The 13,798-nt window shown below is 42.3% G+C and overlaps 1 protein-coding gene across 1 annotated transcript in view; it reads left to right on the plus strand.

The window, feature by feature from the left end:
- Nucleotides 1-13,798, plus strand: part of MARCHF3 (membrane associated ring-CH-type finger 3) — a 166,794-nt gene that overhangs the window by 115,128 nt on the left and 37,868 nt on the right. Inside the window, exons 2-3 of the mRNA XM_033928983.1 lie at nt 650-899; nt 9,425-9,629. Coding sequence (XP_033784874.1) covers nt 706-899; nt 9,425-9,629 — 399 coding nt within the window. The 5' untranslated portion in view covers nt 650-705. The remainder of the gene's footprint in view (nt 1-649; nt 900-9,424; nt 9,630-13,798) is intronic.

Below are 13,798 nucleotides of genomic sequence, written 5' to 3' on the forward strand. Positions count from 1 at the left end.
TGCTACTTTTGGAGAGGTAAAATTTGAGGAGAAAGCCAGGAGTAAGGCTTTGTGAGAGAGGGACAGGGAAAGTGAATTTGACTCTTGTGGGGGAGGGGGAGGAGAAGAAAAAGAAGAAATGGGGCTGCATGGTAAGGGGGTCCACAAATGTATGTTTGCCTACAACCAATATAGTGTTAATGTAATCCTGCGTAAAATATCTGCAGCTAAGTAAGAATGGAAATGGCAAGGGGGGAAGGAGGATGGTTCAAATGCTGGGAAACCTTCCTGTTATTTTCACACCACTTTCTTAAAATCAAATTATTGATGATTGAGCACGCATGTGTGTGTGTCAGCTAGTGAGAGTCCAAGGGCAGTGCAAAGCTAAGGGAATTTCTTCTGCTCACAGTAAAGCAAAGTAAGGGAAGGCGAAGTGGGCGCTAGGCTCTACCACTTCTCTGCTTTCCTTGAAACTGATTAAACCTGTTAAGTATTGTATGTTGTCAGACCTCATGAAATTAGATCATTAGCAACTAGCGGTGTATTCCCTGTGTTTTGTGTGCATAAAAGGAGTGGCAGTAACGCACCTCCTTCTTGCTGCTGACAGTGAAGGCTGGTACCAGCTATAGTAACTCAGTAAGTCTGTGTGTCTCTTTCTGATCTGTCCTAGATGGAAATCCTGTACAGACGTGGAAGTTCATAGCGGAGCCCTTGCCATCTCTTGCCATGACCAGCAGCTGCTGCAGTCATCTGCCAGAAGTGCCATCAGATAGTGCCGAATTGGCTGCTTCGGTGAAGACGGTGGGGGACTGTGTTGGGCTCAGTGGGAACAGCCACCCGCTGCCACATTATGTCATGCAAGTGTCGTCCAAAGATGGCCAGTTTCTATCCTCAGTCGTGCGGACACTCACCACCCAGAGGTAGTCCAAAAGCTAAATGAGCATGGGGGGGGGGGGGGGGAGACAGGGTAGAGGCTGTTTCTTGTGGAGAAAGAGGTGTGAAAAGAAATTTGCTCTTGGACATAATTTTTTTTTTTTGTTTGTCATTGAAAACTTTGCCCACCCCTTTGCCTGATTAACAAGTGCAGTGAAGAAAGGATCTCTGTGTTCTGTTTTACATGTACTGTGTAAGCCCACCAGGACAGATGGGGAAAATGCTTGAAGTGCTTTGAATGTGCTTGTAAAACTACAAAAAGATAGTATACAAGTCCCAATCCCTTCCCTTCTTTCCCCCCCCCCCCCCCTTCCCTACAGTTAAATACGGGCATCTTTGCAGACGAGAAACAACTGTCATAAAAGCTGGGACTGTGTAGACCTGGCTTTTTATTAGATTTCACTCCCACCCTCACTCCCACTTATTCAAAGGAGGGTCTGACAGAGGGTGTTTCATTACAGACTTGCACTGTCAGTCAGGAGAATACTCTACAGTGAGAAGAACAATGTATTTCAATACTGTATTTAAAAGAGATTTTTTTTTTTAAATTTCTGCAGTTGAACTTGCCAGCCTGCTCTCGGTCACTGATCTTCCCGAAACACTGCTTGATTGGCAAACCATGCATGCCCTGTATATTAAGTTGCTTGAGTTCTGAGCACCCCCCCCCCCCCATCCCTGCCCCTCAATCCCTGTCTACTTGTTTTTTTTCAGGGTATATGTCATAAATATGTATGGCTACTATACAGCTGAAATGGATCTGAACCTCTTCAATGTGAACAACCAACAAACTGTGGTACAGGTTCTATGTGCAATTGAATAGAATTTTAAATAAGTTATAGGAGGGAAAGACCTCAGAAGCCTGCGCCAACAAGAATATCAAATTCTATTGTGGTTATACAGCAGGACAGGTTTTTAATCATAGGTCTCACACACCCCTCCACACCGGTTACCAGCACAACATTTTTATCGTGTGTTAAACACTTCTCACATTTAAACCGGTGAATAAACAAAAATGAAATGCACTTATCTGCAATAAGGATAAGAGCCCGACGGGACCCGTTTCGCCACTTTGTAGGCTTCGTCGGGGGCCTTTTTTTGAAAGCTATAAAGCAACAAAAAACAAAAAAAGACAAGCGCTATGATATTTTATATAAAAAACAATTGTCTTAATTTTTCTACGAAATAGTACTCACTGCGTTCAGTTTAGACTAACACTTCAAAAAATGGCGCCGGTGGCGCTAAGACGCCACGCATGCGTATTTAAAAGCCATGCATGGTGAAGTCACTAAACATCAAAAAAATGTTAAAGCTAATCAGAAAAAAGAATGCCAGCCGATATTACTGTTCAGACCCACAGGTTTCATAGAGTTAAGCTGAAACGTCCATCTGGCTTCTCTCTGAAGAAGTTTAATGTGCCGATCACCTCCCCGGTCATTCTTAGTTTCTTTGTCAATGCACATGCATCTAAGTTGTTGAAAATCATGTGCAAATTCAAGGCAATGTTCCACAAGAGGGGCGCTGATTTTCTTGAGTTTAAGGTTAGACCTGTGCTCACACATCCGTACACGAAACGGACGTATGGTCTTGCCAATATATACTTTGGCGCAAGGACAAACAATAGCGTACACCACAAAATCAGAATTGCAAGACAAATTGTGCTGAAGATGGTATGTCCTATTGTCAGCAGGATTCGTGAAAATCAAACCCTGCATAGTGATGTCACAGATACTGCATGAGCCACACTGCGCAAAACCATGAAGGGACGAGATATGATCAGTTGTGCTCATGTGATACATCGAGGGACTGAGGAAATCTTTGAGGTTTTTATCGCGAGTAAAAGCGATTCTCAATGGTACATCTTGAAAAGTAGATAAAGTTTGGATGATCTTCCAATTCTTCTTCAAGATGTTCACCGGCGTACCACCATGTGATGTGAACCGCATGCATGTGCATTGACAAAGAAACTAAGAATGACCGGGGAGGTGATCGGCACATTAAACTTCTTCAGAGAGAAGCCAGATGGACGTTTCAGCTTAACTCTATGAAACCTGTGGGTCTGAACAGTAATATCGGCTGGCATTCTTTTTTCTGATTAGCTTTAACATTTTTTTGATGTTTAGTGACGTCACCATGCATGGCTTTTAAATACGCATGCGTGGCGTCTTAGCGCCACCGGCGCCATTTTTTGAAGTGTTAGTCTAAACTGAACGCAGTGAGTACTATTTCGTAGAAAAATTAAGACAATTGCTTTTTATATAAAATATCATAGCGCTTGTCTTTTTTTGTTTTTTGTTGCTTTATAGCTTTCAAAAAAAGGCCCCCGACGAAGCCTACAAAGTGGCGAAACGGGTCCCGTCGGGCTCTTATCCTTATTGCAGATAAGTGCATTTCATTTTTGTTTATTCACCGGTTTAAATGTGAGAAGTGTTTAACACACGATAAAAATGTTGTGCTGGTAACCGGTGTGGAGGGGTGTGTGAGACCTATGATTAAAAACCTGTCCTGCTGTATAACCACAATAGAATTTGATATTCTTGTTGGCGCAGGCTTCTGAGGTCTTTCCCTCCTATAACTTATTTAAAATTCTATTCAATTACACATAGAACCTGTACCACAGTTTATAAATATGTATGGAACAGATGTGCAACCACTGGAGATAGTGCATGTATGTAAATATGTTTCATGCATATTTATTGTAGAGAACTTGAAAACAGGATCTGCTGGGGCCTGAGAAGTCTGAACGGCAATGCAAGTTACAAAATTCCTTTTTGTTTTAGGGATGGGTAGTTCCTCTTCTTTCGTTTGCTGTTCAGTGGGAACCTGTCACTACAAATCTTCGTTCACGACTACACAGGAATATTTTATAATCTGCCCCCCACCATCACCAGTTCTCATGCATTGGCAGTACACTTTCTAGAATGGGGCACTGAATCTAGCCACTGGATTTCATCCTTCGGCAATAGCCTTGACTATTCGATTCCTCCTCCTCCTCAGGAGCTGTTAGCAAGACTCAACTAGGAAATAAACCCAGAAGTTTCTGCATGTGAGTCCCTGAAACAGCTCTTCCCTGTTTTAATAGACATAAGAGAAGTGGAAAAACAGTGGTCTAAGCTGAAAGGAGCTATAAAAATGGCTACAGAACTTTATGTGAAGAAAATAAATAAAAACAAGAGAAAAAGAAAAATTACATGGTTCTCCAAACTACTGGCGAAGAAAATAAAGGCAAAAGAGTTGGCGTTCCTGAAATATTAAAAAAAACCACCAAGAAGAAGAGTATAGAAAGGACTACCAGGTGAAACTAAATGAAGCCAAGAGGGAGATACGTCTGGCGAAAGCACAGGCGGAAGAGCAAATGGCTAAAAATGTAAAAAAGGGAGACAAAAATTTTTTCAGATATATCAGTGAAAGGAGGAAGATGAAAAATGGAATTGCTAAACTAAAAGAGGCTAGGAACCGATAAGTGGAGAGAGATGAGGAAAAAGCAAATGTGCTAAACGGAAGAAAATCCTGGAGAAGGACCGAGGTTGTCTGGCAAAGTTACATGGGAAAATGGAGTAGATTCTGTGCCGTTCATGGAGGAAAGTATATATGAACAACTTGAAAAACTGAAGGTGGACAAAGTGATGGGACCGGACAGGATCCATCCCAGGATACTGAGGGAGCTCAGAGAGGTTCTAGCGGGTCTTATTAAAGACTTGTTCACCAAATATCTGGAGACGGGAGTGGTTCCTGGGGACTGGAGAAGAGCGGATTTGGTCCCTATTCACAAAAGTAGTCACAGGGATGAAACGTGAAGCTACAGGCTGGTAAGTCTCACTTCGGTTGTTGGAAAAATAATGGAAGTGTTGCTGAAAGAAAGGATAATGAACTTCCTAAAATCTAATGGGTTACAGGATCTGAGGCAACATGGCTTTACTAAGGGTAAATCTTGTCAAACGAACCTGATTGAAATTTTTGATTGGGTGACCAGAGAGCTAGATCGAGGACATATGCTAGATGTAATTTACTTAGATTTCAGCAAAGCCTTTGACACGGTTCCTCATAGGACGCTCTTGAACAAACTTGAAGGGCTGAAGTTAGGACCCAAAGTGGAGAACTAGATTAGAAACTGGTTGACGGACAGACGCCAGAGGGTGGTGGTTAATGGAAGTCGCTTGGTGGAAGGAAAGGTGAGTAGTGGAGTCCCTCAGGGTTCGGTGCTGGGATCGATCCTGTTCAATATGTTTGTGAGTGACATTGCTGAAGGGTTAGAAGGAAAGGTTTGCTTTTTTGTTAATGATATCAAGATTTGTAACAGAATAGACACCGAGGAGGGAGTGGGAAACATGAAAAAGGATCTACAAAAGTTAGAGGAATGATCTAATATCTGGCAACTAAAATTCAATGCAAAGAAATGCAGAGTATAGCATTTGGGGATTAATAATCAGAAGGAGCCGTATATGCTGGGAAGTGAGAGGCTGATATGCACGGATGGGGAGAGGGACCTTGGAGTGATAGTGTCCGAAGATCTAAAGGCAAAAAAACAGTGCGACAAGGCGGTGGCTGCTGCCAGAAGGATGCTGGGCTGTATAAAGAGAGGCGTAACCAGTAGAAGAACGAAGGTGTTGATGCACTTGTACAGGTCGTTGGTGAGACCCTATTTGGAGTGTTGTGTTCAGTTTTGGAGACCGTATCTGGCGAAGGACACAAAAAGGCTTGAAGCAGTCCAGAGGAGGGCGACGAAAATGATAGGAGGTTTGCACCAAAAGACATTTGAGAGACTGGAAGCCCTGAATATGTATACCCTAGAGAAAAGGAGGGACAAGGGAGATATGATTCAGACGTTCAAATACTTGAAAGGTATTAACGTAGAACAGAATCTTTTCCAGAGAAAGGAAAATGGTAAAACCAGAGGACATAATTTGAGGTTGAGGGGTGGTAGACTCAAGAGCAATATAAGGAAATTCTTCTTTACTGAGAGGGTGGTGGATGCCTGGAATGCGCTCCCGAGAGAGGTGGTGGAGATGAAAATGTGTGGGATGAACACAGAGGATCTAGAATCAGAAAATAATAGTAAATATTGAAGAACTATGTCCAGTACTGGGCATACATGCACGGTTTGTGTCTGTATATGGCCATTTGGAGGAGGATGGGTTGGGAAGGGTTTCAATGGCTGGGAGGTTGTACATTGGCTGGAGTGAGCTTTGACGGAGACTTCAGTAGTTGGAACCTAAGCACAGTACCGGGCAGAGCATTGGATTCTTGCCCAGAAATAGCTAAGAAGATGATGAAAAAAAAACCCCAACAAATTTTTAGAATAAATCAGATTGGGAAGACTAGATGGACCATTCCGGTCTTTATCTGCCGTCATCTACTATGTTACTGATAATAATAATAACTTTATTTTTATACCGCAATACCTCGCAGTTCAGTGTGGTTTACAATAAATATAAAGCTGTAAAAACAGAGCGATAATACATTAAAAAATGTGTAGTAGAATAAAATTGACAAGTGTCATTATACAAATTTATCAAACAAGTAGGTTTTCAAAGACCTTCTAAAAGCCTGATAAGTCTGGTCACTGTAGCAGACTATGAAGCTGAGAACTGTGTACCAGGGCTCCTTACATAACACTGTATCATGGGCTCTAAATTCACCCGCAGTAATCTATAAATTGAATGGAACCCACTGAGCTAGCAGCAAAATGCATTCCAGATTAACAGAAGCAGAGAACACCAGACCATGTCATCACGGCCATTGTATCACAGCGTTTAAGTGCTACACTGATAAGGGCTGTCTTTCCAGGACAGAATGTGCTATTTTCAGACCCACAGTGATAATAATAATTTACTAAAATAACTGTACTAGGCTACTTTCAGCAGTGATCTCCTCCTTTCACTCTAGTTGCAGCAGGGAAAACTGGCACCAACCTAGTACTTTCATCTTAGAAAACTACCATTATGGTTTGCTAAAGTCAGAGAAAACAAATGTATTAATCTGACCTTTGAAAGGAACCAACGATTCAGAGCTTCCAGTTCAGTAACAGGAGGTGCACATTGGCAACCTGGCAGAAAATCACCATTGGCAAATTAATGTAGTGGAGTTTTCCTGCACAGTTTGTTATGAGTGGAAACTATCAGTCTCAAGTCCAAACAATATCTACCACCTCTTGCATGAGGTGAGAGGTTGACAACAGTGGCTTAGTAAGGGGAGGGGGGTGGCACTGCCCCGGACGCCATCTTCATAGGGGTGCTGGCACCTCTCCACCTCGCCATCCCCTCCCACACATCTCTTGAAATGTTCACCGGTGCAAGCAGCGTCTTCTACCAGCTGCTTGCGCCAACCTTGACTCCCTTCTGATGTCACTTCTACCATCTGCAACTTCCTTCCATCACATGCCCATTTGCTCATGCATCTTACTGTTACTGCAACAAATTCATCCATCATTTTCCTGTTCATCCACAACACTGTTGGCTCTCTTCTACACCCATGTCTGAAGAGCAATCCAATTAAGTTCCCAGATGATGTACCAGTAAATACACAAGCAACCGAATCTTGGAGAAAGTTCTCCCAAAACCAGATTGAAGTAGAAGGTTCTATCTGTGATTTACAAACAATTGAACAGAATATTGTCCCTTTTTATACTTTAATTAAAAAAAATTTAAATATAAAATAAGTGTTTGAGACTTGTACAGATGAGGACAGGATCTGCAGGGATGGGACAGAGACAGGGATGGAGATAGAGCCCATGGGGAGAGGGTGGGGATGGGGACAGAGCCAACATGGATGAGTTGGGAATTGGAATTGGGCGGGGATAGGGACAAACTTTGTCCCCTTGTCATGCTCTATTTTCAATTGGTCACATTTATTAGACTACTTTCTCTCAAATGTCAGGCTAGTTAAGATCTCAGTAAGATCATTCCATTTACAGTAGATAGAAACATGATGTTGTGACTATGTTGACTATAGCTTTACCGGACAGTTTACAGCTTCCCTAAACAGGCTATAGATTTCCTCAATGAAATCTCCTCTGGCTTTGTACTGAAAAACAAGGACTCATCTGAATAGCCAAGCACTATTGAGCTCACTCTGAGTTATATTGGCAACTGTATAAAGCTCTTATTCAGTTAACCCTTACGTCTGTAATCTTAGTGTTATCAGCCGGACTCTGTAGTTCTTGAACAACTTTCTTTAATAACATGAAGTAAAGAATAAACACTTACAATTGACTTCAAGGCAGTTCAAATTTGTCACAAAATCTTCTTACTCTACTATCCCCTCCTATTCAAAAAGGAGCTAGGAATGTGCTCACACCTTGTGGAAATAACACTGTTCTCCAGACTTAGATATAAAACTAAGCTGTATTAGATTGTTAGAAATAAAGGGTGAAAACCTGGTGGGACAGCAATGCTAAATTCAGGTTCTCAAACAGCCTTGCGGTCTACAAATATGGCAACTGTTCTCTCTCAGACTGAAGAACAAGGGCAGGCTTAAGCTCTGAGGATGCAGCCTAACTCTCTGGGAGAAGAAAAGCCTTCTGGGGATGTAAGTTCACAGAGCACACTTATACATCTTAGCATAAACACAAACTTGTTCTTATACAATAAACTGAGCAAATGCCCCACATAAGATTGGGGCAAAACAGTGACAGTGCTAAAATTTAAAGTGGGTTCTTTTCTTTCCTTTAACATACCCTGTTTTCATTGTAATCTTTCTGGAGCAAGATCAACCTTACTACATTTGTCTGAAAAGCATAGTTTACTCATTAACTCTGATGCATACAGACTCTTTATTCATGGGGATTAGGTGCAGAGCCGGCCCACAAATAATTTTTTGGGCTGGCTCTGACCCACCCCTGCCTCCCTCCTGCGTCCCAGACCTCCTCCAAACCATACCTTTACTCTCCCTGTGGTAGGCTGTCGGCCACTGGCAATTACACTGGCAATTCCTTCCCCTTCCTGCTGGCAGTACTGCTGCTGCTTGCTCTGAGCTGTGTTTTGCTCCTTGCTATATGCTAGCTACATGGAGCTCCTTGCTAGCTACATGGAGGTCTTCAGGTTGGCTCTACGGCTGCTGCCCCCTGGTGGTCTAGCGATGACGCGGGGCAGAGGGATCTTCCTATGCTCCTGCCCCTTTCAAAGCTGTCATCAAAATGGCTGTAGTGAGTTTCTGTTGTAGTCTCGAGACCCGCAAGACTACGAGAACTCACAGCAGCCATTTTTGTTCCTAGTTCTGCACAGGTCAGGAGTGAAGGAAGATCACTCCTGTCCCGCTTCACTACTAGACCACCAGATTTAAAAAAGTAAATAAGTGGAGAGATCCAGGAGGTAGGGGGTGGGTCACCCATATAAAAACCGCAAATAACTGAAGTTGTGAGTTCCGAACCTGTGAATATGGAGGGGGATGTGTATTTCTAATGTTCAAGCCTTAATCATGTGATTGGAATTCTGCATTCTTTGCTTAGTGGAGGTAGGGCAATGATACTGAAATCTAGAATTGGTAGCCTCTCACTTTCTCCTCCTTCACTTCACAGCCCCTTCAATGATCGGCCTATGTGCAGGATTTGCCACGAGGGCAGCGGCCAGGAGGACTTGCTTTCTCCCTGTGAGTGCACGGGGACATTGGGTATGATCCACCGCAGCTGCCTGGAGCACTGGCTTTCTTCATCCAACACCAGCTACTGTGAGCTCTGTCACTTTAGCTTCATAGTGGAGCGCAAGCCTCAGCCATTTGTGGAGGTCAGTTTGCAACATGTGGGTTGTAGTGGGCCACATTTGTGAAGGGGGGGGACTAACACCTTTTGTTCACCAGGATCCCTTGCGCCTTTTGTGCTTCACCCAAGCAAGTCAAAATAAAAAGCAAATTGAACACCATGGGAAACTAGATTTCTAAGGGACGAGGTGTTCTTTAAGTTTGTTTTGCATGCTAGAATTTTTTTTCCCCCCAGTATTTTTAGAATTTACTGCCCTGCCCAATGGACAGATCTTCTGGGCAGTTTAGTCTAAAAACATAAGTTAGAGAAGGATGAGAGACATAGACCAGTAAGGGGGCAAAACTGTAGGATAGCGGGGAGGGCAAAACGTAAGGCGGTGCCTAGTGACATCCAAGCTCGCATGAAAGGGAGGGCAGAGAGCCTAACAAAAGTTATTATCAAATAGAAAAGTTTTAAGATCTGTCTTGAATTTGTTTAATGAAGTTTGAAGCCTAAGATTTGTTGGGAGGGAGTTCCAAAGTTCTGGACCTTGAACAGAGAAAATTGAGTGCCTAATGTGTTCATGATAGTTCAGGGTTTTGCTATGCTGATCTCAGAGCCCCTGCTGGAGTGTAGGGGGTAAGATGATGGAAAAAGTAGGAAGATTTACTGGCTGTCAGGACTTTGAACACCAGTACTAGGACTTTGTAAGTGATATGGTGAGTAATAGGTAGCCAGTGTGCATTCTTTACGAAGGGAGTAATGGGATCATATTTATGGATGTTGTACACTAGCCTAATTTCAGTGTTCTGAATAATTTGTAATCTGTAGAAATCATGAATTCAAAGGCCTTTATAAAGAGAGTTACATAACATAACTCAAGATGCTCAGCAAGGATTTCTGCCTTATTTGAATTTCTTTTGGTTAGGGGTTGTCACAACAAAAGACACTATAATCGATTACGTGCTTATCAATCAGCCCTCTGGGATCAGATTTTCTGTAAACTTCTCATTGCCTCAGGATCCTATATGGACTTTAGGAAATCATTAAAGTCTTGCTTATTTAGCAAATTTTTAATGATATCCAGTACAAATGATGTTGTAAAGTCCAACATGCTCAGATAATTGGAAGTTCAGCTTCTCTTTAACCGTAAGCCGCATGGATATGTAAGGTTTTGCGGGGTATAAATGCTATGTTATGTTATGTCTATCTGACTGATGACCAAAGAATGAAGCATGATGTTTAGTTCTGGTAGGTAAATCATGGATCTTACTGAGTATCAGTCGAAGCCTATAAAAAGATTTTGGACGACTTTGAAATTTGAGGCCTGAAGGTAAATGAGTCAAGGATGACTCTGAGGATGAGCACAGACTCACCCAAAGGGAGTGGGGTATTTTTCTTGTGAATGCTTTGGAAATGGTTTCTGAGCAGAGCCCAGAGAGTACAAGTCCACAACAAAGAGTCTGCTCTCATACTAAGCCACATAAGTCAACCACATTGTTTTCCAGAAGCTGTCTGTTTATAGGTGCGTGGTACTGTATTTCAGCCCAACTGACATTTTTGTTTGGCTTCTAATATAGCTCTAATAATAACAATAAAGTAGAATAATTTGGTTACAAAAAGTAGAAATGGTTACCCATGAAAAATATAATTTACAGTGGTGCCTCACACAACGAACTTAATTCGTTCCAGGAGCAAGTTTGTTATGCGAAAAGTTCGTTATGTGAAACGCGTTTTCCCATAGCAATACATGTTAAAAAAAATAATTCGTTCTGCAGCATAAAATATGCTAAGATGACATAAAAAAAGATAAATTTGTCAAAATGGTGAAAATGGTGGTCTTGCTGAGGCCAAACTCTTTGACGAGGTCACACTGTTTTACCCCACATTCACTCCTAATTATTTCCCGTTTCATTTCAACAGAAATCACCTTCCTGCTTTTTTTAGAAGCCATGATATATAAAAAATATTGAGTTTATCTTAAAAGGACGACTGTATACAGTGAGAGAGGGCAGTTAAGCGCAGTGACTAACGACTGCCTGCAGTGCCTGCGCGGAAGGATGCAATACATCGGCAGCTCGGGCGACTTCGTTGTGTGAAACGAAGTTCGTTGTGTGAAACGAAGTTCGTTGTGTGAAGTTCGTTGTGTGAAACGAAGTTCGTTGTGTGAATCAAGACATGAAGTTCGTTGTGTGCAGCGTTCGTTGTGCGAGGCGTTCGTTATGCGAGGCACCACTGTAGTTAAAATTTAAGGATTACAAAGGTTTCTAAGAAAAGAAATGCAAATGCCCTAACCAACTAGTGTGCTTCTTCAAATTAATAATTGGATTTTTATGCTGTAGTACGAGAGAGACCAAAACTATGGGCCACTTTTATCAAATCATGGAAGAGGTTTTTACCACTGGCCGGCGAGGTAAATGCTCCAACGCTCATTCAATTCTTATAAACGTCGGAGCATTTACCTTGCCAGTCCATAGTGTGATAAAAGGGGGCCAATATGAGGTTGATTTCAGATTAGATGGCTTTCACCATGGTTTGAGTTTGTCAGAAGACTTGCAGCTGTCTTGGAGCCATTAGGTTTTCCCCAGTAGGTCTGTAAAAGTTGAAGCTAGAATTCTGCTAGTCTAATATTTATAGATTTTTTTTGGGGGGGGGAGGACAAGGAGGAGGGAATCTCAAAATAAATTTCAGAAGGTTCAGCTTAAAATTTGGAAGAATACAGACATACATATATATATAGGGCATATGCTAACACACAGTGGGAAAGTGGCTGCATTAGCACAAGTTTGAACCTCATGTTAATTCAGCCATTTTTAAGTATTTGACCCACAAAGCAATAACCTGACTGCAAGCTCAAAACTGAACTTATTTAAAAAATAAGTAATTTATATTCCCTTCCTAGAAATGTCTGTCATCTGCAGATTATTTTGTTAGGTTTATTGTGAAAAGGTTGGTACATCTCCTGGATAGTACTTTAACCCATATAGGCAGATTTTCATAGTGTTCTGGATTGAGAGAGCCTCAATACTTGCTGGTGCCTCTTTCTGGTTGAGAGGGGCTTACACCCTATTGTTTATTAATTTGTTACTGTCAGAGCCAGTAATCGAATCAACTCTTCGGAATTTTGACCAAGTAATGAATTAAAAACCAACATTCTATTTTTAATTCAATTTGTTTCTTCAATGTAAGCTTTTGAAAAAAAGAGAAACTCTTTCAAATTTGCCTCCTGCCACAATTAGCTGAACCAGCAAATTGATCCCCATTTCTTTTCTCCCTCCTTCCCATCCACCAAACCCTTCAGCCCCCCTTGAAAGAGAGCCCCTCGCAACACCCCGCACATCCCTTGATACCCCTCCACATCCCCAACATCCCCTTCCTGACATCCACACACACACTCCCCCATACCATCAATGACACATTGGCAGCAGAGCCGCCTCTTCAAAATGGTGATCGTTCTAGTGCATTTTGGGATGCACTGAGAGAGACCTAAGGCCCTAAGCCAATCAGGGCCAGCTCAGCTGATCGAGGATTCCCCTGCCGCGGTCAGCTGAACCGGAAAGCTGTGCACTATTTTCGCGATACCCAGTAAAAGGTAGGTGCTGGAAATGTAAGCCAGGGTTTTCCGGGCCTACATTTCTGGTGCCTATCGTTGGGGGAATCGCACCTATAAAGGCGCTTTAGGCCGCCGAACACCACTTCTGGTGTTGACCACACCTGCTGTGGCATTCGGTGGCCTAAAGGTACAATTCTGGTGCCTTTTATGTAAGCATCGGTAGCTGCGTTATTCTTACCATTTTTTTTCTGTTTTAAACAGCGTTTTTCAATTAACTTAGGTGCCGGTAGTGCCCTACCAGTGCCTAAGCTTCAGTGCCATTTATAGAATTTTGCTCTTAATGACAAATGAATAGCTCGAAGCTGTCTTAGTCTAAAAAAGATTTTCTATGACAAGTCATGTAACTAAGTCTCAAAAGTTAATTTAGAATCCAGAGCAGTGCCCAAAACTTTAGATTTATTTTCTGTTTTTAGACATTCACTGATGAGCATGGTAGCTAGGGAATCCCAGTTGTGAGATGATATGGCCTGTTTGTCCTTGTAGAAGGTGTTCTCCAAGAACAGAAGGCATTCTCAGAAACCCTCCCTCCTCCCCTTGGAGTTGTCTTTTCCAGCTAAGTCATTAGACAAGCTCGGATATCGGGGGGGAGGGGGGAGGAGGGG

This window comes from Geotrypetes seraphini, chromosome 1, assembly GCF_902459505.1.
Source record: "Geotrypetes seraphini chromosome 1, aGeoSer1.1, whole genome shotgun sequence".
In the NCBI taxonomy this organism is placed as follows: Eukaryota; Metazoa; Chordata; class Amphibia; order Gymnophiona; family Dermophiidae; genus Geotrypetes; species Geotrypetes seraphini.